Source organism: Leptosomus discolor, chromosome 4 (assembly GCF_034619465.1).
Source record: "Leptosomus discolor isolate bLepDis1 chromosome 4, bLepDis1.hap2, whole genome shotgun sequence".
In the NCBI taxonomy this organism is placed as follows: Eukaryota; Metazoa; Chordata; class Aves; order Leptosomiformes; family Leptosomidae; genus Leptosomus; species Leptosomus discolor.
The window spans coordinates 17,117,692-17,141,874 of NC_141394.1; the positions used below are offsets into that span (position 1 = coordinate 17,117,692).

Sequence of the window (24,183 nt, forward strand, 5' to 3'; positions counted from 1 at the left end):
ATCCTGATTATGGTTTCTTTTATTCCTTTCATTTGCACTTACCAAAAGCTCATTGGTTCCTTCTCATTACTTCCATCTCTTACAAGCTCCCAGACTCCCCAGCTGATCAGTCCCTTAGAAGAGCCACTCCTTTGTTACAGTAAATTAAGGAGCAGGCTCTCATCAACAGACAGTAACGAAATTCTCCACAAACCAAAAGCCTTCATGTTGTGTCGCTTACTTAGAGATTAAGCTTAGTCTTGTCTACTTGCTGTTTTCCATTGCTCAAAAGTCGTGAAGGATGTCGGAGAAGATCAGAGGTCCTGAAAGAAAAAAGCCTGCTCACTGCAAGTGTTCATCTATAATCTAAGAGACTGCCCACAAACCTGCCTTTAAGTATTGATCTGATATTGTCACTGACGCCTTGCTTGCCAACTTCAGAAACTTACTTAGCTTTGAGAGAGGCTCCAGGTTGAGATAAGCTCATTTGGCGCTCATTTGAGCTCCAAGAAGGCACACGAACACCTTCCATTAGCTGGAGGACCCGTTAATGCAGAACACCTCGAGTTGCGCTCATTTCTCACAGCTTCCACGTTGTTCGGGCTCTAAACCGGCCTTTGCTGCTCACCCGGCCTGCGGGCCTCTCCCGGAAGGGGACCGCTGGCCTCGTTCCTCACGCCTCAGCGACCGGCCGCCTCACAGGGACCGAGCGCAGCGCTGCCGCACCGCGGGGCTGCCTCAAGGGGGCGGCGGGGCCCGACGACGCCGGGCTCGGGAGAAGGTGGCGGGGCGGAAGGCCTGCCCTCAGCGCCGCCCGCCCCCCCGCCCCGTCGCCATGGCGAGGCCGCGGGCGTCCCGCGGAAGCGGCCCGGTTGCAGGCGGCGGCGCCGGGGCCGAGCGGGCGCGGGGAGTCGGGCCACGACCACCGCCGCCCCCCTTCTGCTCCCCGCCTTGGGTGGCGGCGGCGTGAGGGAGCCGTTACGGGCCGGGCGGTGAAGACCTCCTCCTGCAGCCCCGCCATGAGCAGAGGTCTGTTCCCCTGGAAAGCTCAACTAATTTTTTTTTTTTTTTTTTTTTTTTTTTTTTTTAAAAAAGAGGCTGAGAGTCCTAGAGCCAAGGGTTGAGTGTCTGTAGCGTACGTGGTGGGTGGTAGGTGAAGGGCCAGCAACAGGGAAGGGCGGCCGTCTTCCTGCAGCCAGGGCTGGGTAGCCACAGGCCCCGGGAGCCTCAGAGTGCGGGTCAGTGCTGCAAAACCAAGTGCTGGGGCCGCGACCTCATCCAGGTTACCTGGAACAAGTTACATCTGTCCTGCTGGCTATAGATTTTAAAAATTATTGGTTTATTTTAGTCGATCTTATCAGCACTTTCAGTGCAATAATGTGACGTGGCTGTAAGTCTGTCCTGTCGGGCTCTGACGTCCTTTTATTTCATGAGGTGCCAGGTAGCAGCAAATATGCCTGCAAAGGCAGCTGGATACAGCCATGCTTACTTCCCAGGCTGCTTCCCTTTCTGGGAAATCCTCAGCCTCCAGCTAGACTGATGCATGCCTGGGAAGAGCCTGGTGGCAGCCAATGGGTTTCCTCAAACAAACAGGTTTCCTCAAATGTGCCGCCCGGGAAAGGCCGTTACAAGCAGTTGATGCTTTACCTTTAGCTTCAATGCACATTGGAGCGATTCCAGCCTGTGGGGAGATTCCCTTGATCATGTGATTAAATATAGCACTTCTTTAGAAACAAACTGCATGGCCTTGTCTTTTGCTGGATTCTGTGGGTGTTTGATTAAGTAAATGAGATGTGGCTTGGGCCTTATAGTAAATGAGTAAGATGTAAAGGGGTTAGTGGTCTTTAAGTGATCAGCAATGAAATTTATGTGAATGTAATACCATGTGTTTCAGAAAAAATGTATTGCTAATACCTTCTGTCATGTGCCTCTGGTTGTAATTTACCTGTAAAGATTACAGTAACCTTGGAAATGAAGGAAAAACACCATCCATTTCACTGTAAAAGCAACTCCCGCCTCTAAAATAAAAATTAAATTGACATTATTACAAAGCAGGAGTTTTTTTGTTGTTGTTTCCAAGCTTTGAGTTTGAAATAGGAGTCGTGAGGATAGTTTTAGTCCTTGTGAGGCAGTAATGGACTCAGAAAATGTCTGCGTATGTGCTCATGTTAATGTGAGACCTGTGTGCATGCCAGCTAGTCTTATCATATACTTGGTTTCTGTGGGGTGGGAAACTGGAGGGTGTGGGCTGTCGAGGAGCTGTTGTATGCTCCCACCAGGTCCCATGTGGGTGCAACCTGAAGCCCGAGACCTGCAATATGCCACAAAGTACACCTGCCCATCGATAGCTTTTCGTGGTTGCAGTGGCTCTGCTTTCAGGGTCTTCTTTCAGCTGCTTGTCCCTGCCTTTTCTGCCCCATAGCTGCAGATGGTCAGCTCTCTGCCTTGTCAAATTCACCAGCTGCCGTTAAGACATGGTCTGTTTGCTTTTTCTCACCTAGTATCTCAGAAGAGTCTTGTAGAAAGCTTTGTATCTTCTGTGAGCTTCGATATTGTCGTCCCAAAGTTTAATTACTATTTCTTACTGAATAGCATCTTCCTAAAAAGAGATTTCCCTGTCCATATTGCTTCTGGACACAAACCTGTCATTCTCTGTAAGAAGTATAATCTTTTATAGTGATGAATTACCCATATGTTTTTATTCTATTGATTTTTTTTTTTCCATGACACACTTGTGTAAAATGTTGCTACCTCTGACTGTAGGTTAGTTTATTTATAAATATTTTTTTTCTTTAACAAATGTTATCAGTAGTACTAAGCCCTAAAGGAATTACTTAGCGGAAACATTGTATCCTGTCATCTTTTCAACCTATAATTGTCTTTGTTATTCTATTTAAGTACCACAATTAAAAAAATTACTTCACTCTGACTGTAGCAAAATATTACATCAGTGAAATGGCTTTTGATCCCAGAAAGGCTAATATATAAAATATCTGCTAGTCTGATGCTGATCATTCAGTATCAAGTTGATTCATATCTAACATTTATATCCCATAAAATAAATTTCCTTTCACTAGATATAGCAAATAGTTAAATTCCACACACACACCCACCCCCCATTATACTCTGTTTTCCTATCCCTATTAAAAGTTTGTGCCTTGAGGCCTACCAGCAGGGCATGCAATACCTACATTAAACCAAATTTAAAAGTAAGGGTGCTCCTGCTGCTAACGTCCTCAGATCACAGACATGCAAAATGAAGGAACTGGCAGCTGAAACTTTAATGGTAGGAAGTGTAGACTGAATACTTGGGGAAAAAACACAGTAGCTCTATATGAGAAAAAAGTCCTATTAGCGTTTATGTACTTCAAAATGACAACCTAGATGATTTTACATAACTGTGGGGCTTTCGGCCTTTGTTTTAAGTAAAACCCTATGTTGTAAATACAGCATTACTTACATTTTGTATTCAAAGGATTGGTACTATTATGATTACGTATTATTTTGAATGTTAATACAGTGCCTGTTGTTGCAGTGCGCACTGCATGTTCAATCATTTCTCCACCTTATGTCTTAACTTAAAATACTTGGACCTAGATAGGTTGGGAAAGCATAGGGAATCATATGCAAGTAATGTTTCTGAATGAGTTGTCCCTCTGTGAATCAAAAGCACGCCAATGAAAGAGAGAAAACCATTGAAAGTAAGCTCATGACCATTCCTGTGCGTTATGTCCTACTGAAGTAATACTGTGGCCTGAAAAGATTTGAGTGGAACTGGAGTCCAGTTTTGCATATAATGCATTGGAAGTAAGAGAGAGTCGACTAGGAAGCAGCACAAGGATAAGAAACTGCATCACTGTGAAGACACTGTTCCAAGTAACATTGGTTTTGTTTGTTTGTTTTAGTTAAAATGAATGTGTTGCCTCAAGCAATTCTACAAAGCCCAGGGGAGCATCCCAGGTTCATAGAGCAGACTGTTTGCCCCTCATTAGACTTTGCAAGGTATGTGCCTCTTTTCTTTCAGAGTATCATTTTTACTGTGAATAGCCTCAATCGCCTATCCCGAAGTGACAAATTATGTTTGCTTTTTTGGGATATTTAAAACTGAAAAAATCAAAGGCAAGGAAATTATCTCTTAGGAAAGTTTCATGATTAAAAGGGAAAAAAAACAAAAGAGGAAATGTGTTCTGTTTAAGGCAGATATTTCATCCTGATTTTTCAAAACCCCTTTAAGAGCCATAGGAAATTATTTCCATTTAGCATTGATACAAATGTAGGTCATTGAAATGGATGAAAAAACAAGATATTGTTTTGGTTTTCATCCAGGCATAAAACAGTTTCATGTCTCTCAAAATATAATGAATAAAACTGACTTGAAAAATATTATCTTGTACTTAATAACTCAGAGAGTTAACAGTGCCATAATACCTTCAAGCCATCTTCTTCTTCTTTCACATGCCTACATTGCTTCCCGTTCCATTGCACTCATTTCTCCTCTTAGTTGCTTGTATCCGTACATCTCTGTGTTCCTCAGTGAGCACTGGTCTCTCAATTACTGCTCAGCCCCACTGTGCTTTTTTTCCTGGAATTGCCTCTATTTCAGAAAGAATTGTGGTATTGTGGTTATTTTCTTCTTCCTCCTTTTTTTTTTTTTTTTTTTAACTTCCCCCCCTCCCCCCCCCCCCCCGCCCCCCATCTTAGCATTGCCCTTAGCCTTTGGCTGGAAGGTCTGGGGCATCTCGGAGTTCAGCAGTTGCATGCCCATGTCTGAAAGCAGTAAGGATCTAGAAACATAGTGTCCTGGGGCCCAGTCTTCTGAGGGGCTCGTACTGATAGGTGCCCTCTCACACATGAATAGAATAAGGACAGTGATGTCTTACAATTTTTATTTTTAAAAAAATACATGTTATGGCTGCAGCCATCGCTTTTTCCAGCGACTACGTTTCTGGAGAAATTGTGCCTATTTGGAGAAAAAAAATGTGTTCTTCTCTAATGGTCTAGACCATGCTGTAGATGCCTAGTGATTAGAGCAAGACAAGCTCTGCCATTTTCTTTGACAGGAATTTTTGAGAAAGCTGGTGTCTGAATTAACAGAATAGGCAGTGGGGATAGGAGGTTAGGTGGGAAACAGTTTGCCCTTTATGCGACTTTGTTCTGTCCTTTGATTAAAAATCTACGTGTTATTTATAATGATGTTTATTTCTAGAAAAAAAATCAGTAGCTATTTTTTTGCTGTGCAGACTGGTAACAGAAATAGTTATACGAACACATGGTATAAAATGCTAACTCTGGGATAGCTGTCCACTGGATTAAAATATGAGTCTTTAATAAGTAAGTGATTTAAAATTAAATATGAGCCAATTTACAGGTGGAGTAGACTTTTTTAATAAACTATTAATGAAGTGTAGTGAGTCATCATGGAAACAACAGTTTGGAAAAAGAAAGTGACAACTTCTGGAAGAAAAGAAACAATGCTTCTTTGCCAGTGCCATCCTCACCTCATTCCTCTATTAAGAAACAAGTGTCCATTCCCAGTCACAGTTTCAGTTCTTCACATTCATTACTTTTATTGGTTTTAATACTCATTGCATATAACAAGCCATTTTAAATAATGATTTTTTAAGCTGATGGAATGTTCTACTGTGTATTTTTTCCTGTGTATCATCTGCCTGTCTTTTCTGTGTTGTTGTGTCATTAACATTATTGATAGTAACAACCAGGAAGAGATAAGTATTTCTTACTTTTAGTAATTTATATTCTTTATGGTATCAGTTTGGGGGTTTGGACTCCACCCCCCCCCCCCCCCCCCATATCTGGTGTGTTCTCTATGTGCTGCTGATCTGCACAAAACTAATTTTTGCAGTCTTAAAGTACAGCCAGGGGTTTTTGTGTTGTTTACTGAATACTTCATATTTAATTATTCAGAGACACTATTTTTCAGTTTTTCTATTACCTCATGTAAACTTATTGTATCTTGAAATATGTTTTACATCAGTTTAAAATATACAATAATTAACTTACCTTCATTACCCTAATGACATTATGTATCTTGCTAAATTGTGACTGTTTTGGTGTGAAAATTTTTATATTGATTGAATTTTGGTATTGATTATAACTGAATTTTTATGGAAATATCCATAGGATATACATTTTATGTGGTCAGCAGCCACTCCTATGGATTGTGTGCGTGCAACTTGAAAGCATAAGCCTCTGTTGGTGCAGCTCAGTGGTAGTAAATTCTGGAACAAATTTAAATGCCCTATTTATGCCGGAAGTTTTCACTATTACATTGTTTTAAATACAGACATGTCAAAATATCTCTACATTGCTTAGCTATTTTGTTTTCATTTAAATGAACTTCATCAAGTGTCTTTGGTATTCTCAGCGCAATAAGGAGCATGACGCTTATATTAGCTAACATTATGAAAAGAATTTACTCTCATCCCTGTGGTGAAAGACAGCAGTGAAATACAGACAGCGAAAGAGGAAAGTAATAGATTTATGTGGAACACTAATGTTGAATTTCTTTTATCTTTGAGTGATTAACCAGGCAATGTTTATGCTCTTTTAAAGAAGAATAAAAATAAATTCGCATTACTTTTATAAAGATAATATCCTCTGCAGTTGGGATATCAGAATCTATTTAAATACAGTTTATGGTCAGTAAATGCATATTATCCTTAAAAATTCAAGGCATCTTTTGTGTCTCAGAGTGGAGATACGAGGAAATGGCAGCTCAAGTGAAAGACGAAAAGATGTACAGTTCAAATTTGAAAATTAGATCCATGCATCCTGAAATTTGCTGTTTATCTTAACGCCCTTTAGATTACCCCCTTAGTGGACCACCTTTTGCAATATACTGCTCAAACTGTGCAAAGCTGAGAGCAGTGTTAAAAGTCTGCATTGCACTAAGGAAAACATTTTAAGTTGAGTTTGGGATTTTTTTGTTGTTGTTGATTTTATTTTTTTTCATTTTGAAAAAGTTAAATACAAAAGAGATTGCACCACTCTGGTGCATACTGATAATGCAAAAATATAATGGCTCTGGTTTAGGAAATAGTTTAAATATGGATAGCTTAATCAATTATTATTGATTTAGCTAATACACAATTTCTTCTAGTTTAGACAGAAATATCAGATAACCAGGTCCTTGAAAGCTAATACAAACTCTGTTTTCTTTCAGAAACAAAGATTTGAAATAGCTACAGACCAATAAATTAAAAAGATATTTGTATGTGTTTATAGAATGTCTGATATATGACTTTGTCAATATTTCAGCATTTAGCTCTACTTGGCAATGCTAATATATTATACATGCTGCAGAAGTCTTATGTTAGCACCTCACAGTGTTTCTTTTAATTTTTTTCATTTAAATTTAGGATTCATTTGATCAAAGACAAAGATGGCATAGATGATTATTTGGCGAAGAATATCAAAGGGTTGTCAAAACAAGAAGCTGCTGCGTAAGTTGGCTTTTTTGAGGCATTTTTACATCCATAAGTTTATTGTTTCCTTTGTTTCTAGTCATCATAATCATTTAAATTTAAAGTTCCCTAGGCCCTACCCTTTTTAGTGGAACTTGGCATTTAAAAATTGAAGTTGATATTAAATAATGATGGTTCATTTCTCCTGATCTTAAATATATCAAAGCATTTAACTCTTTGGTTTTACTGATTTGTATATTTACCAAAGTACTTTATCGCATTTGTAACATTATTCTTAAGATTGTGTCAGTAATTATATTTGAAATACGTATTGTGCCTCCTTTTTTATTATTTATTTATTTATTTATTTTTCTGAGCCTCTGTGAAAGATCTCCTCTGGGGTGGAAGCTTAGTATACCGACATACATGTTCTTGTAATTTTTAATTATTATTTAGCCAAGCCCAAGTGCTGGCTCCTGCGGTGAAGCATTTAGTACACCATTAGTTATTTAAAAACCCAATGAATGAAAGAAATCTAGATAACTTTTGATTTCTTACAGCTGAGGTATTTACATTTAGAAGTTACAAGAGAGTATGACTGACTTTTTCTTCTCGAGTCTTTTAACAGATCTGGGGTTCGGCACCATCAAAATTAATGAAACAATTCAGAGCAAATCTGAATTGCTGGTTGCTTAAGTGAGATGATTTATTTATTTCAATATTTAAATAATAAAAAGTCGCATATACAAGGGCTCTAAGCACCTTAACAATTAATATTGCAAGATCACCCTTACAACTTAAAAACATTCTATCAGTCAGACAGTAATATGACCAGCTAGTTTCTTAAATAACATGCTTCTTTCCTCCTTCCTAGCTTAAGAATCTACTTGTGAACCTACCCTAAAAGCTTTCAAATGAAAATCTAGAAAATTACCATATTTGAGTTGAGGGATAATAACTTTAGCAGTGTCTTAAAACCATACCATATAATACTTGGAAGACACACTTTCCTTCCCTGCGATACATGTCTGATTTGCCTTTATTTTTACAATGGTAACATGATAAAGCTAATCAGTGTTTTGACTGTCAGTACAAAGATAGTAATGCATCTGGTCTGATGATCTAGGAGAACAATCTGTTTAAAGCAAACTCATACCCCACTTCTTTTATTTGAATTAAGACTAGATTCAAAGATAATGGACTAAAGATTAGTTCAATGATGGGATTGGGCAGGACCTAAACATGTCATCCCAGGGTTTGCAAAGTTCAATTTGCTCCTTTGTTTCTGTAGGAAAGACTGTTATGGCCACAGTCTGTGGCAGAGAGCAGCCTGACAGTGATAGGAAAGTGAGTTAGGTGAGGCAGTGGGAAGTGCCATGTTACTGCTCTGTGAGTACAAGTGGTTCATATGGGACAGTTACCTTTGATCATGCTGTCACACTAATCGTGCTAGGTGTCATAGCTGGTTTAAATATTCCCTGCTTAAAGAGAAGGAAGCTAAGATTGGTCTGTGACTCAGTCTTGTTCTGCGTGAGCTGGACCAACATAAGGAACAGATCCTTCTCGAGCAAATGCTGTGGTTGACAGAGGTCCTGTCCCCGAATTAAGGGTAGCGTGGTTGGTGAGGAAGTGTGTAGTAAGGGGGGAAGAAGTATCAGACATCAGGGAGCAGGCACAGAAATAAGTACATTCACTTATTGTCACCCTATTTCCGTACCAGCTATGCAGTGCTGCTGTAGTGATTATGCTACAACAATCGTTGCAGACTGACTTGCCTTCCCAGTGAGCTGTTTTAGTCTTTTGCCCCAGTGGATTTCCACAGTGCACACACCATGCTAGGGACAGAAGTGTTCTCTCTGTGATTACACAGGAAGTCACTGCTATTTTAGGAAAGCCTTGGGGTTTCAAAGTGCATTTTGCAGCTCTGATTTGATCAGGTCAGCCTTTTACTGCTATTAAAAAAACCCCACAAACAAAACAAAACACCACCAACACCCCTCCTATACAATTTTTCTTTTTATATCCAAACCCTGAGTCTGGAGGTTGTGGAAAAGGAAACCAGCAAGGAAATGCACAATGAAGTGAGAATTTTTATCATGTGTTCTGCGATACCTACACAGAGTGAGGTTTTGAAACGTGCTGTTTTTCAAAGTTATCAAAGCCTCTTAGACGATTAAGCTGAAATATCATATGTATTCTGGTTAATTTCTATGGAGATTTTTTTAAGTATATCTTTTAAAAGACTACATTCATGATCTCAGTATTTCATTATTCTCAGAATTTTAGCTTTTGATAATAGCTCAGCAGTTACAAAATTTCTATAGCATGCAATTTACTAATGCTGTTCCATAAACCTGATGCAATCATTTGAGAGCAAACAAATGGTAACAAACTAGCAGCTACACAGCTGTATTAGTATTAGGCTAATCTAGTTATAAAAAACTAAATGCATCAACTGTAGTTTTAAACCAATTGATAAAGTAAGGCGATGCCATACCTGTAAATAATCTTACTGAAATCAAGGTTATGCTTTGTATGTCTTAGATGATGACAGAGGTTTTTATTTTAAAAAAGTGTGATAAATGGCTTATAATATGCTGGGTAGTTTTTTTAATATTGTTTCCAATCCAGAAGTAGATTATTGCACTTTATAAAAGGACAGGATATCTTTCTTTGCCATCTAAATATCTGTACTTTTGTTTAATATGGAGGTTAACTTAAGTCAGAGATTATTTTGTCAAGATAAATTCTTGTAGCCACAGTCCTGCTTAATATTAAACACCTTTTTTTTTTTTTTGGTGCATGTTAGGCAGATAACTAATTTATTACCTCCTAAATGAAGGAATGTATGGGTAGTATCACATTTGTGTAAAAAAAACAATATTCTTTAAAGCTACTACCTAAAATTGTATCCTTCGCAACATTATTTAAAATTAAAATAAGCTAGTTTCTCTATAGTTGAAAGAAAAAAAAGGTTTCAGTTATCCTTCCATCATACAGTATTGTACTCTGTTCCAAACTTCAGCAAATGAGAATTCCGTTAAGTGTGCTTATGTTATAATCTAATTTTTCTGTGGAAAAATGTGGAGAAGTTTTTAATTTTTTTTTCTTAGTAATAATTTTTTGTCCCAGGGTGATATGATAGAAGAGGAAGAAAAAACAGTGCTTAAGAAAGATAGTACTTTAATTATATTGAAACAGCATATTGCTTTGTTTTTTTCATTGATTTTGTTTTGTTTCCTTCTCTCAGACTTTTAACTTGAAATAAGTGAATATGATGTAAGAAGCTGGAAATGGAAAAAAAAAGTAAAGGTTTCCATTAATGCAGAATATGACTGCTTTATTGCCGCAGAGTTAGGCTTTCGAAAGGTTATGAGGAGGTTGGCTGACTCCACTGGCCTTCAGTGTGCTTTCCCTGATACGTTCTGTTCTTGGTCTTGACTCACCAAATCATTAATGGCTCAAAATCAGGTTGCAGTAAAAATTAAAAATTGTCATTATGACTGATCTAAAAGTCAAAAAGTTCATAATGAACTGTGAAGTAAGGCATTTTCCATCAAGAGACTAATTCCAGGGTTGAAACTTCAAATGAGTTTGGAGCCTAGAATGGACCAGAATTTGATATTGTCATTCCTGTTTCCTGATCTTTTTGTCAGGGCCAGAAAGATCAAGTAACAGTTCTCTCCTCTTCATACAAATGAAAATTGTTCAAAGACAACCATATCATCAAAAAAGAGTTAAAGACGAGACAGAGAGACTTTGAAATCTTTTTGATGAGAGGAACAGCTTTGTTTCATAGTAACAAAAAGATATTACATTAGCGATTTTACTGGATATATTTCTGTGAATTGGATGATGGAATTCTAGCGTCCCCACTCAAGACTCATTGGTAGTCAGATGACATCTAAATTATTGTACAGAGACGGTACGAGCTGACCTAGATATGCAGAAAATTTGTATTTATGTTTTCTATCTTTGAGTGGTGGATCAGTGTGTTATGGGAAGCTTGCCTTGCTAAATTTGTGTCAGTAAAGACATGCTCTGATATAACTTTTTCAGGCAGGAGACAAGATTATCTTATATGCATTCAATAGATGTCTTTTGAGATACAGTGGGTTGTTCAGTGTAGAATTCACCGGAAGGCTGGTCCACTTCAAGATTATCTGGAACATAAAAAGGCAAAGGCTTTCATTCTCAGGTGGGCCGTGGCTCCCAGAGCAATTGCAGCCTTCTCAGCTAATACTGGGACAATTCAACCATTAAACTACTTTGCAGATTGGGTACTGGAAACTGGAATATAATATTTTTGCTCTAGGACTGGCAAATATAGTAGCAATCCTTTGCTTCCGTACAACTTTGTCCTTTTCTGCAAATAAAAAGCAAAGGGGTTTTCACCTGAGTTTAGCTAATCCAGAGGGCTAGGTTAATCACCCCATATAATCAATGGAAATAATTAAGAACAAGTAACTAGATTAGTTGAGCCCCATCTTTTAGGATTCATATGACTGCTTTAGAATATGCTGAATTATACTTTTGAAGCACCTCTTTCTTTCCATTGCTTATGTAGAGAGCTTAGGGCGACCAGCTCAGATGTAGACATGTACAGTTACTGCTGAATCCCACACTGGAGAACTATTGAATTTCAAAAGCTGTGAAAAGGATCAGGTAGAAGTCTTAGAGAGTTGCATTCGCTAATTCCTAAGGCAGCATTTCTACAAGAAGATAGCAAGTCCAGAACAAAAGTGTCATGGCATCCATTTTAAATCTTCTGTTAGTGCCATCTGATAGAAGATTATTTTTCCATTCTTCAGTGAGAGAATTAAAAGGGACAAATTATTTACTATCCTCCCCCCCACCAAGTTTCTGCTTTTTTCAGTGTCAGTATCAGTTCAGTAGAGTTAAAGAAAACAGATGTCAGAAAACTAATGAGGGCTTAAGAGTTAGTGCTTAAGATAAGTTCGTGTAAATAAAAGCTCTCTTTCCTACATCCTTGTTTCTTCTGCCAGTTGGTCTGTGAATATTCAATACCGTCTTTCCTCCAAGACTGGAGAGGAAGAAACTTCCTCACCTGATTAGAGGCCAAGAGATCCAGAGAGTCCAGTGAGGGAGAAGAATGGGGTTTGTGGGCTGACAGAGAGGAGAAGACCTAGCTTGAAGGGTGTTTTATTCTTCATTTTAATCGCAGCCATGATGGACTAGTAAGCCCTGCTATTAGACTGGGCTTCTTCTGATCTTGTCCTCTATAAGTTGTTTAGATCATGAGAGTTTTGGTACTCAGTTTTAGGTTTATTTTCTTTTCTATTTGTCCTTATTCTAATCTTTTGCATTGATGGACTAGTTCTTTGAGGAAGATGAACACAAATAGCTGATTGGGGTTTTGATTAATCCAGACTTTTTAGTAGCTGTCACCTCTACCAAATAAATTAGTAAGGTGACTTCATAGGTGACCTATGAAATCTTTTACTCAACAAATAGATTGGGACCTTTTTCATTAACAGCTTATCATATTGCCTTATTTTCTTTTTCACCACCCAAAATCTTTACTGGGGCTTCCCAGTTTGGACATGCATAATTTAGGATTGGGAATTTTGTGTCGTAAGGTGGATTTGACCATTTCTGTATTGTGGAGTGAGGCTTTCAAGGGACAGGGGAGGGGCACTGCTAAGAATAAGGGTTAGGAAAAGTATCTTGTTGGTCTGGGGTTAAAGCAAGGAAGGAGGAGGGGCAGCTGCTATTACTGAAAGCTTGCAAAAGGCAGTTTCAGACACAGACGGATAATGTGTAGGTGCAGATTCTGCTTTTCCCTTGTATTTCAGTCCTTGATTGCACAGTACTTGGTTCTACTGATGCACTGATTTGAGCTGCTTCCATTTCTTATGTGTATAACTCTATGAAGGCAAAGGGAGGGGAGAGAAGAGAGCTCAAGGCAGCTAAAAAAGGACATAGTAGCAAAAGGAGAAAGAAATAAACTGTTCTTTCCTTTTCATGTTCAGGTCCTAGTAAGGTTTTGCTGTTCTTGCTGATGTCAATCTTTGGATATAACTTGTGAGCACCCTATGACCCTCTTTGTTCACATTACTCTGGTTGAAAACTGGTGGAATGTTGTGTCTACTCGTTTACATTTTATGAGGATATTTCTTCACTTTTAAATACTAGAAACTATGGAAAAGGGTAAATCAGAACCAAAGAAATGTATCCTTTCATAGTAAAAGAAATTTTAAATTAAGGCACTCTATCCGAAACTCCCTGCTGATTGTGGAAAGGGAGATGGCACAAGTCACTTATTGAGCTAGATGATAAATTTTAAATTTCTTTCACAATATTATTTAAATATGGGTTTTTTTTCCTGTCTGAATAATTCCTAACAATCTTGCTTGCCATGACCAGGATTCAATGTTTATTAAACAACTTTCAAAAAGAGATTTCAGCACTTAGAGGCACACATTCTTTTTGGTCAAATGAATGATCTCTGTGAATTTCAGGCCTGATAAACATATTATTTAATGTAATTAGGCAGTGATCTAAAGAACAGAACTGTGTGGGAAGTGAATGGTTTGCCTTTCCTAAAGAAACTTCGCTGTGCATTTGTGTAATGTGAAAGGTTTTTCTTGAAAAGGTTAAAAAAAGTTCTAATCAACTTCTGTACATTATGTAGAACTTCATTTTCTAAACTCTGCAAAAGAAAGTTTCATATTTAATGGGAAATCATGAATTATTCCATTTATTATCTACTTCCTCCTTTCAAAGACATGATCTGGATAAAAGGCGGGGTGAATAATTTCAAAAAATACAATACATTTTTAATGGGAAGGTGCAAACTACAGATTCTCATGACTATTAGCAAGTATAGAGGAAACAGAATTTTACTTGCAAAAACTCATCAAACTCTTGCAAAGATAAAATACATGACATACTTTAATAAAGAAGAACACAGTGAGCTGAAGTTTTTCTTTTTTTATGTAACTTGTTGTTTTTACTAAGTTTGGTCTTACGGTTGTCTAGCGCTTTCATTTCTCAATAGTTCAACAATATTTAGTACTGAAGATAATGTACAAGCAATACACAACTGACTGCTATTTTTAAAACACTCCATAAAGGTGAAGCATCTCTATACAAAGAGAGTCTGAAATAAAGAAAGACAGTCTAATTTGCCTTGGTACAATCAAGACTTCTTAATACTTCTCACAGTGAATCCTTCTGAATTGTGCAAAATCTTCTCTTTTCTGTTCCTCTTAATCTCTGTGTGGTCTATTTGTCCTTAGATTACTGGGTAAGTTCCGTTGAGGACTTGAATGAGATATTGTAAACAAAAGCAAAAATACTGTGGGAATTGTTCATAGCGGTAGTACAATAAATGCACAGCCTTGTGTAGGGGTTTGTGATCATTCACAGCATTAGTTTGAGAAGATACAGAAAGTAAATAATTGTGATTGTGTTTTTCTAAAGATAATTTTGCACACCGTGAAAGAAACTTGCAGGGAAATTTAATGACTTCTCTGATATCATGCAAGTCAAATGGAAAGGGTTCCCAATTCAGATGTTTCTAGCTCTCAGTCCATTAGGTCAGCTCTGAAATAAAAGAGGAAAGTTGAGAAATACTTCATTTTGATAAATAATAGTCCATAAAATATGGTTGGAATTACTTTTTGTTAATGAACATAATTAATTTAGAAAGAAAAGCAGAAAGATTAATGAAGACAATGCTTTTCTCTGGTTATGCTTGAAATAATCACAAGTGTGTGTGCCCTTTTATGAAGAACATTTTTATAAAGGTAGTACCTTTATTTTTAGTGCTTTCTTTGCACTTAAGTTTTGGGACAGAGTATTCCAAAACTTCATTGCTAAATTTATATTTCCATTTTCTGGTTAATGAGGATTCTTAATTATTACAGTACTTACATTAATTTTAAAATACTTTTTCTGTGTCATCCTTTGATGTTTATAATTGATTAATTTTTCATTTTATGTAGTATTAAAGTGGCAGTGTCTCTTTGAAGAAAAGGAAGCGAGTTCAATATATGTGTTCTTTGCGGGATCCTACTGACAGGTTATGCATCCACCTTTGCATCATTTAGGTTAAAGTGTGGTTTGACAACAGTCAGAGGCTGTGAGGCAGTAGATGAAAAATACTGCATTACTTACATGTCACTTAACTGGAAGTTATTGTACCTATATATATGGTATAAAGTACCTATATATTTATTTTCTGATCTACTTTATTTTCATCTTTCTATTAATCATTCTGAATACAAAGAAAGTTTCATTAAGCTTTTATTTAAAAACATTTCAATTGTTACAAAAGTCAGTTCCAAGTAGATGTTCTTCCCTCTTGTGATATGTACAAGTTGTTGTGCAATTATTTTTTTTTTTTACTTTTTAGAGGTAGGGAATTCTTTTTATAACATTTGAGGGGTTGACGGATTTTATGCTTTTTGTATTAGGACATTAACTATTTCTGCTTTATAATTTGGAATTAAAAAACACACACCCCACCCCAATATAATTGAATTCTCAGCCTTATTAGTCAAGAATTCTGATGTGTAAGCTAACCATCTATTACTACTTAATGGCATTTACTGTACTTTCATATCTTTCTTTAATGAGATTACTATAGTCTACAATTTAACATATTACCATGCAGTAAATATTTAATTAAAAGAAAAGTATTTAAACAGACAGTCTTTAAACCAGGATTAAAGAGGGCTGTGCCCTGATTCAGCTAAATAGCTTTGTATCAGTAGCAGTATTTGGTGAAAATGCTCTGAGTACCTCTGCTAACTGAGGGCTTGCCTCACCAAAGCACTTATGTATATAAATTCTCACACTGTACATAATCCATATATTACGTATATAAATTTTCACACTCAGACTCGGATACATTTTCAAGTTAGCTATGTTCCTAACTTCAGTGGATTGCAACCCAGACACATGACAAAGTAGATTTCAACAGTGTGCGTACGTGGTTTATACCACTGTAACCCGGATTGTGGCATCGCTGAATGCGATAGTCAAGTCTTCAGCTTCCGTACTTACCGAGTATTTGCATAAGTGCTTTTTGTGTTCAGCAATGCCCTGCAGAAGTTTTAGCTGTATTTTAGATGTGGGTCACTAATGGTGTTGCAAAACTGTTATGTTTCTTGGCTGTCCAGATATAACTGAATGTAATTCCTCTTCTGATTCTTAGCCAGAGCAGTCTGAAGTTACAAACTCTTACAGAATGCTTGGCTTTTTAGTGGTTTATAGAGTATATTTGGGTTTACATAATGCATATATTTTTTAAATTTGAGTGAGGAAATTCTGCTGTCTCCTTGTTCATCCTGTTTTTGTTTGCATATAAGTTAAAAACAAGGTAGCGAAGTATTCATGTACTTGATGTAATTTTAATTTTCTTGTAGATTTATAGACAGAAAATGGGGGGAAGTAAAATGTATTTGTTCGAATAAACTTACACAAAAAGTTCTTGATTTTATTTTTTTTTTCATAATTTTGTGATCCTTATCTAAGGCATTTATATCAGTCATTGACTTGCCAACTGCAGAAGGAAATCCCAAGTGGATGAAAGCTATTTGAATACAGTTTTTAAACACCATAATAATTGGTAGAGTAATTATTTTACACCGGAAGTACACTTCAATATTTTATATGCTATCGTTGTTTAATCCATGCCATTTTGTGCTTTACAAGCTGGGATTGCTACACTACACTTGTATTGTAATCAGCAGCTGGCATTAACCTACAGTACTAACTATTTAGTACTAACTAAATCCTACAAAATCTAAAGATATAAACTCTAATATTAAAAAAAAAAAAAACCTGTCACCTGAAAATAGTAGAGTTTTGCACTTATTTTGCATGTCTGTAATTAACCACACCAGGCAGGAGAATTAAGCTCATGATAAATAATTTTGTTATGCTATACTGACTGTTTTGATTGTTTCTAGCACCAGTACCTGCCTCTTGGCCTCTTAATTTCTTTTTTCTCTTCCCGCTTTCAGTGTAAAGGGTAGATGCAGGTAGCCTTGTGCAAGATTTGAAGTTAAAGGGAATGTAGTATGGCACTGTCCTGATCTCCCAGCATTGCTTAACAGTCTTGTAAAAGTACAATACTGTAACACAAGAAGGTCCTTGAGATTGCAACAACAGTGTAATTTCGTTAGCCTCACTGAAGGTTTTTACGATTTTTGCACTGGTGAAGCAGATTAGAGTCAGGTTTCTGTGATCCCTCAAGATAACTTTACATTCTTAGAATAGCAATGATAATAATGAAAGAAATCCGTCTAAGATAGTTATATATGTAGCTGTGTAGTTTAAGAAAAGTAGAATGCCTGTAGCAATACCCAGGTACGCTTAAAGCCCAGTGTTAACAATAGCAGTGCCTTTTCCAAGCTCACAGATCCGCATTCAATAAATAGCTGCTTTACCCATGTAATATCATACTGCATGGAATCGTCATCTATAACATGCTACCACTAAAATGGCAACTTTAACTTTTGGTGGTTATTTGCTTGGTGCTAAAAATTCTTCTGACACTCACCCTCCCCCTGTGACACGCACACAGAAGCACACAGAGTATTTTTCAGCACTTCATGCATAAGATACTGCATCGCGGTAACTGCGGACGTAGCACAAATGCATGATACCCAGCCAGATCCACTAAGTGGACCTCATTTCACTGTTTTACCCAACCTGTGTAAATAAACTTGTAGCAACATCAACAGGGTTTCAGTAAGGACAGAGGTGAGTGTACAGTCAGAGAAACAGTAAATTCATATCATCGTCTCGTGTTGAGTATTATGGTTTTCATCTGCCCAGTTTCATGGAATAAAAAAGCCCCAAACCAAGTCTGCTTTAAATTAAAAACAGATTAATTGGTCAGTTTTAACCAGAAATACATAGATATGCTCCAGATTTCATTTTTTTTAAAAATTGGTTTTTAAAAATCCACCTGCAATCTTTTCTCCTAGCATGCCCGTATGATCATTCAAAGGGGAATAAGGACTTCAGGTTTGCCTTCGAACCACAGCGCAGTTTTAAAACTGACCACAGCTACCCGCTCGCCCCAACGCGACTAGTTGGATGGCGGGCAGGCTCCCGGGCAGGCACCGGGGCAGGCACCCGGGCAGGCTCCCGGGCAGGCACCGGGGCAGGCACCGGGGCAGGCACCCGGGCAGGCTCCCGGGCAGGCTCCCGGGCAGGCACCGGGCCAGGCACCGGGGCAGGCACCCGGGCAGGCTCCCGGGCAGGCACCGGGGCAGGCTCCCGGGCAGGCACCCGGGCAGGCACCGGGGCAGGCTCCCGGGCAGGCTCCCGGGCAGGCTCCCGGGCAGGCACCGGGCCAGGCACCGGGGCAGGCACCCGGGCAGGCTCCCGGGCAGGCACCGGGGCAGGCTCCCGGGCAGGCACCCGGGCAGGCACCGGGGCAGGCTCCCGGGCAGGCTCCCGGGCAGGCACCGGGGCAGGCACCCGGGCAGGCACCGGGGCAGGCTCCCGGGCAGGCACCCGGGCAGGCACCGGGGCAGGCTCCCGGGCAGGCTCCCGGGCAGGCACCGGGGCAGGCACCCGGGCAGGCACCGGGGCAGGCTCCCGGGCAGGCTCCCGGGCAGGCACCGGGGCAGGCACCGGGGCAGGCACCCGGGCAGGCTCCCGGGCAGGCGCGGCTGCGGGCGCTGCGCCCCTGTGGCGCCCAGCACGGCCGGGCACCGCCGGCGGCCGCGCAGGAGGCGCAGCCCGGCTGTTCGCTGCGCGCCCCGCGCTTCGCCCGGGCCGGTTCCGCCCTTTGTTCTTGCTGCACCGACAGCTGCGGGGTCCGCACGGCCCGGCTGCAGTTTCCCAGATTTCCAGTAGATGCCCCCAGAGACCATTAAACCTCTGGAATGTCTTTAACGAAATGAAAGGCCGGGCTTTTGTCATTCTGCTTCTTGAAGTAACGTAATTGTTCAAAGGAAACCTAAAATCGGCGGGGACGCAATGCAGAAAAACAAACTTACGTGCTTAATAATAGCTCATCGTTTATTAGGTAGTAAGGTTCAAAAAGTTTAGTGTAAACTAGTTTATTAATGTAGTAGAAACATACCAGTTGGATTTTATATGTCATGTACATTTAATTAGGTATCAGTTTGTTATATTTCTGTTAGAAATAAAGTAATGCTCAGTTCTGTAAAACATGAGCTGTTCTGTTTAACCTCTCATTTTACGGGCTGCATGGCATCATAAAGAACAGTATGAAAAGGGTTTGGGGAGTTGAGGATTCATAGTTTATCTAAAGATATCATGAAAAGTTTACTTCTGTCACCTAAGCTACCCCTCTGTTCGAAAGCACTGTTTGTTGGGGGGAAAAGGATACTGGTGTTTTCATCTGGAACCACTCTGATAACTGAAACAATTTCAGAATTTGTTGCAGTGCCAAGCTCTCTTAGATGTCATGAATGCCATTCATCCCCATAATATTTCTAGCCCTATTTTATTGTTTGCATGTGATCAGTCACTTGTGCCTTATATATTGCAGAAACTTAAGGAAACAATAGTATTATTCTTTTGCACTTTGCGTATTTTCAGTTTTTAAGTATAACTGAGATAACATTTTTCTATATGCCCCTAAAATCTAAATGGTTATATAGTAGATAGCTTCATTGCTTGTGAGGTAAAATCAGTTATCTTTGCCTAAGAAAAAAATGTGCTCTGTACCATGTGGATTACTTCAGCATTATTTTAATTTCTTTATTAATTGGGATGGGATTTACTAAAAGAATATTGACACTGATTTTTAAAAGTGACCTATTTTACTGCATGTTTCATTTTCCTATATTGGTTTTCTAATAATGCTGTCTTGAGGGGGAAAATGTGCTTTGACTTCAAGTAAAATGCATCAGTCTACAGGAAATAACATGTCACATGAACACAGTTTCTCTATTTATATGAATATTGGTACTGTGCTCAGTAAGTATTCAGTGAGTGTTAAAAACAACCTGAATGATGTTTTGTTTAGTCACTGTTAAGATCTTTTTGCCGTACCTTATTGTTCACTTCCAATACATCCGATGATCTAATGCATGCACACATATACACATGTATAGATCACGTTATATGAATACATATGCATGTATGTGTGTCTGCTATACAGATTGTTATTCCAGTGCTCTGAGTTATATTATTGTAGGTTTCAGTCCTAGGCCTTTGGAAGTTGGTAGGAATTTTCACCTATATTTTTCAAATATTTTTTTTTAGTTAGAATTTTAAAACATAAAAAAGAAAGCATTCCATATACAGAGTAGAGAATACATTGTACTGTATTGCCATAATATCTTTACAGTCTTTTTAAGCTATATACTGTGCATCTGGTATATGACAATTATAGCATATTCTGGCAAACTAAAATTTAAATGTTTAAAGATATGTCTCATTTACTTTTCTAAGATAAATATTGCAAATATTTTCTGGTACAGAATAGTCATACATTTTCCCTTGTCTGTGTGAATAATGTGTGCTTTTCAATCTCAAAAAACACCTATTTATATTAAACATAAAATCAGTACTGTCTAGTGTAAATCCTATCAGTATTTTGTGTTATTTTTGTGTTCAGTTCTGCCGCTGAAATGTAAAAAATACATATGAAGGATTAATGTGCGTCTGTGTAGTAGTTAATAGATTTTATTGTAATCATATTAAATATGAAATAATGCAGATTATTTACTACTTACATTTCACATTATTGTTTATTTCACTGACATCTAGCTAAGAAGTTTTTTATATCACTTCCATCTTATTAGTGTTGTTAAAGAACTGCAGTAGCTCTTTTTAGGCTAGAAGTATTAGTCTATTAGCTATTGTTTAGCGTGAGGTCATCTGAATTTATTACATACACTATGAATCTCAGTTTTCAGAATTCCATGTTTATTTTAAAGCTGCTGAGAATTTCAAGTTAAATGGATTTTAACCTAATAAAAATACAGTCTTGGAAACAGTTTGGAAACTTAATGGAATATACAAAATAAAATTAACACATCTGGGTCCTTGCCATTTTACTGGGATAAAGGTTTGGTTTTTCACACTAGATACCTACACCTGCAAACCTTTACGTCTGTTCTTTAGTGTTGTAGGCAGTCCCATTGGACTCATTGTTTTCTCCAAGATAGGACACAATGATTGTTTCATGCCACATAAAAGAAATATTTTGATTATTTCCATAAATAATACTTTGAAAGATATGTTACCTCTTGAGAACATTTGATTACACAACTTTTTGGTATGTATATCTTATCAGCATTTATGAATGAGATAACTTCAATGTAAATTCATCATTGCACTATTTGATTTTACAATTAGAGAGAAATTATCAAACTTTTGCATCAGTAAACCAGTCCCAGCTGAAGTTATATGCTAAACAGAAGCGAAATAATATCTAATGATTATGTTTCTGGCATAGCATTTGTTTGACGTTTTAAACCAAGCCATCGTATCCTACAGCAAAACTGTTTAACATATACATTGTTTTGACATGTGGAATGTGCCTCATTTTTCCCTGTGCACTGTTTTAAAGCAAACTAAGAGTTCATTGTGTTTTCATGAACTAATGTAAACATGGGTGTTTTTCACATCAGTCAGCCTTTCTTACCAATACCAGTTAAAGAATACCAGTATATTTTTAACATGTTCTCAATATATATATTGGTATTTATTCATTATCACCATATTTACTTCCCTAGGGTATGACATTCATAATCGTATTTTAGCAGAACGCTTTTTGAGCAGGGGAAAAAGTACCCCTTCCCCGCTGCTGAACTGCAGAGGTCTCTTCTTGAAAGCTGTTTTAGTTATCTGTATTATTTGTTAAGGTGGAGAACAGAATACAGGTTTAAAGGCTTAAAATCTATCTTCCTTATTCCCAGTAACAGGAATTCATACAAGAAGAACATCTGCATAGACATGCTGCGACAGGGTTATCACGAGTCCTTCTCCGAGCTCTTCACTCTGATACAGAAGTGGAATGCCTTGAGGGAGGCTGCAGGGCCTGGGTCAGCCATATGGCAGCAGAAGTCCCTGGAGGAGCAGCCTGATAAGCTGGATCAGCTTTACCACTTCCTGACCAGGGCTGAGGGGGCCCAGCGAGCAGGTAAATGGGGGGATTGTGGGTAGCAGAGCAGCAGGAGCTGCAGCCACGAATGCCTGGGGGAAGCTTCCAAATTGTTTCATGTATGAATTTGAAACGTTACTGCATCTTAGCGCATTTCAGCCTTAGTCAACTAAGCTGTATTTATAGAATAAATTATTAGGAACTGCAGATATCGAGAGAGGTTTTGTGAAGGAAAAAAAAGGGAAAAACATGTAGAGTGCCTTATGATGATACCATCAGAAGTGTTTGATGTATTTCTAGCTTTGATAACATCTCAATTATTTTCTCATACTTTCATTATTCACTGCTTTTCTCTATTGATTCGAGTGGCTGGTTTTGTATTAGGAAAATTTAATAGGTGAAATGCTGTTTCACACAGTAATAGTTTTATAAATCTGATTTTATTAAATACCCTGTCTGCTAACTGTGTTTGGATTTGTGACTGACTTAAAAAGGATTGTGAACATGTCAAATAAAATACAGCACACAGATGTAACATGCCACCTGTGAATTACTAGATATTAGGGAAGACATAACTCCAAATTACTGTATTTTCTCTATTGCCTACTATTTACTAAGCGCCCATATTTATCATTTCCTTTTACTGTAAATAATACCGTAACTTACTGTGTCTTTCTCCTTTGGAGTAATTGTAGAGATGGAGGCAGATAAAGCTCTAACTGCAATCCTGTTTCGTGGCTAAACTGATTTTGCTATTATTGGCCTGTTTCAAGCTGCATTTTGATCTTTACAAATATGAAAATCTACAATAAAGATTGTGAGTTTGGAACCTAAGCTTATTGACTGAAATTTGGAAACAAACCACTTCATTTTTAAAAAAGAATAGCAAAAAACCCTTTGAGCGCTTAAAAAAATGTTCATTTAAAATGTTTATTTTATGTTTGCTATGAAAGCCAGAAGTTGTGTTTCTTTATTTAATTCGCAGTAATTCTAGGCAGGAAGTCTAGAGAGCCCATGACTGGAAGAAATCTTCAGATTTGTCCGGAGTATGACTAAAACCTGAATAGGTATCCCTGTAGCTTGCAGGAGTACAAGAGAGTTTTGCACTCAGACTGCCCTGACAGAAGCATACTGCCAACACTTCGATGTTCAAAAAGTAGGAGATATGGCTTATATTGATGGGCCTGCTTCCTGCAGCTGCTTGAGGAGAGCGTTTTGCCTTCCTTCAGTGTATGATATTTTTCAGTGTTACAAACTGATATGTGACAATATGTTTGGAAAACACGCTCCCAGAGAGGCAAGGCACTGCTGACTGTACAGTTTCTGCCCCTATGAGAGGCAGGGGTCCTTTCTCTCACTGAACCCAGCATTCATTGTGTGCTGGGCCCTGTAAGTCTTTCAGCTCTCACAGAGACAAGATACCAACATTTGTCTGACTGGTTGTATCTTGCCTATAGGAGACAATATCTCCCAACTTTGCTTGTTAAAGTTGGTTAAAATGAAAGAAGAGAAAATAATAAGAACGTGCCAATGGAGTCGACAAGCATCTTTACTGAATTGCTAGATCAAGGTATAGTTGGGTTTGATTTTTTCACTAGTTTCAATGCACCAATCTCTTGTTTGTATTGAGGCTTGAGTCACCTGGCACACAAAGGGGTGGATGCTAATTCATGCTGCAGGTGTTAGAGCTAGTAGTGCTGTGAAGATAAC

At 38.3% G+C, this 24,183-nt stretch overlaps 1 protein-coding gene across 1 annotated transcript in view; it reads left to right on the forward strand.

Annotated features, from left to right (window-relative positions):
- Positions 1–3,889: 3,889 nt before the first annotated feature.
- TTC29 (tetratricopeptide repeat domain 29) overlaps positions 3,890–24,183 on the forward strand; it is an 85,557-nt gene continuing 65,263 nt past the window's right edge. The window contains exons 1-3 of the mRNA XM_086464785.1: positions 3,890–3,981; positions 7,359–7,442; positions 22,289–22,512. Of these exons, the coding sequence (XP_086320911.1) occupies positions 3,890–3,981; positions 7,359–7,442; positions 22,289–22,512 (400 nt within the window). The remainder of the gene's footprint in view (positions 3,982–7,358; positions 7,443–22,288; positions 22,513–24,183) is intronic.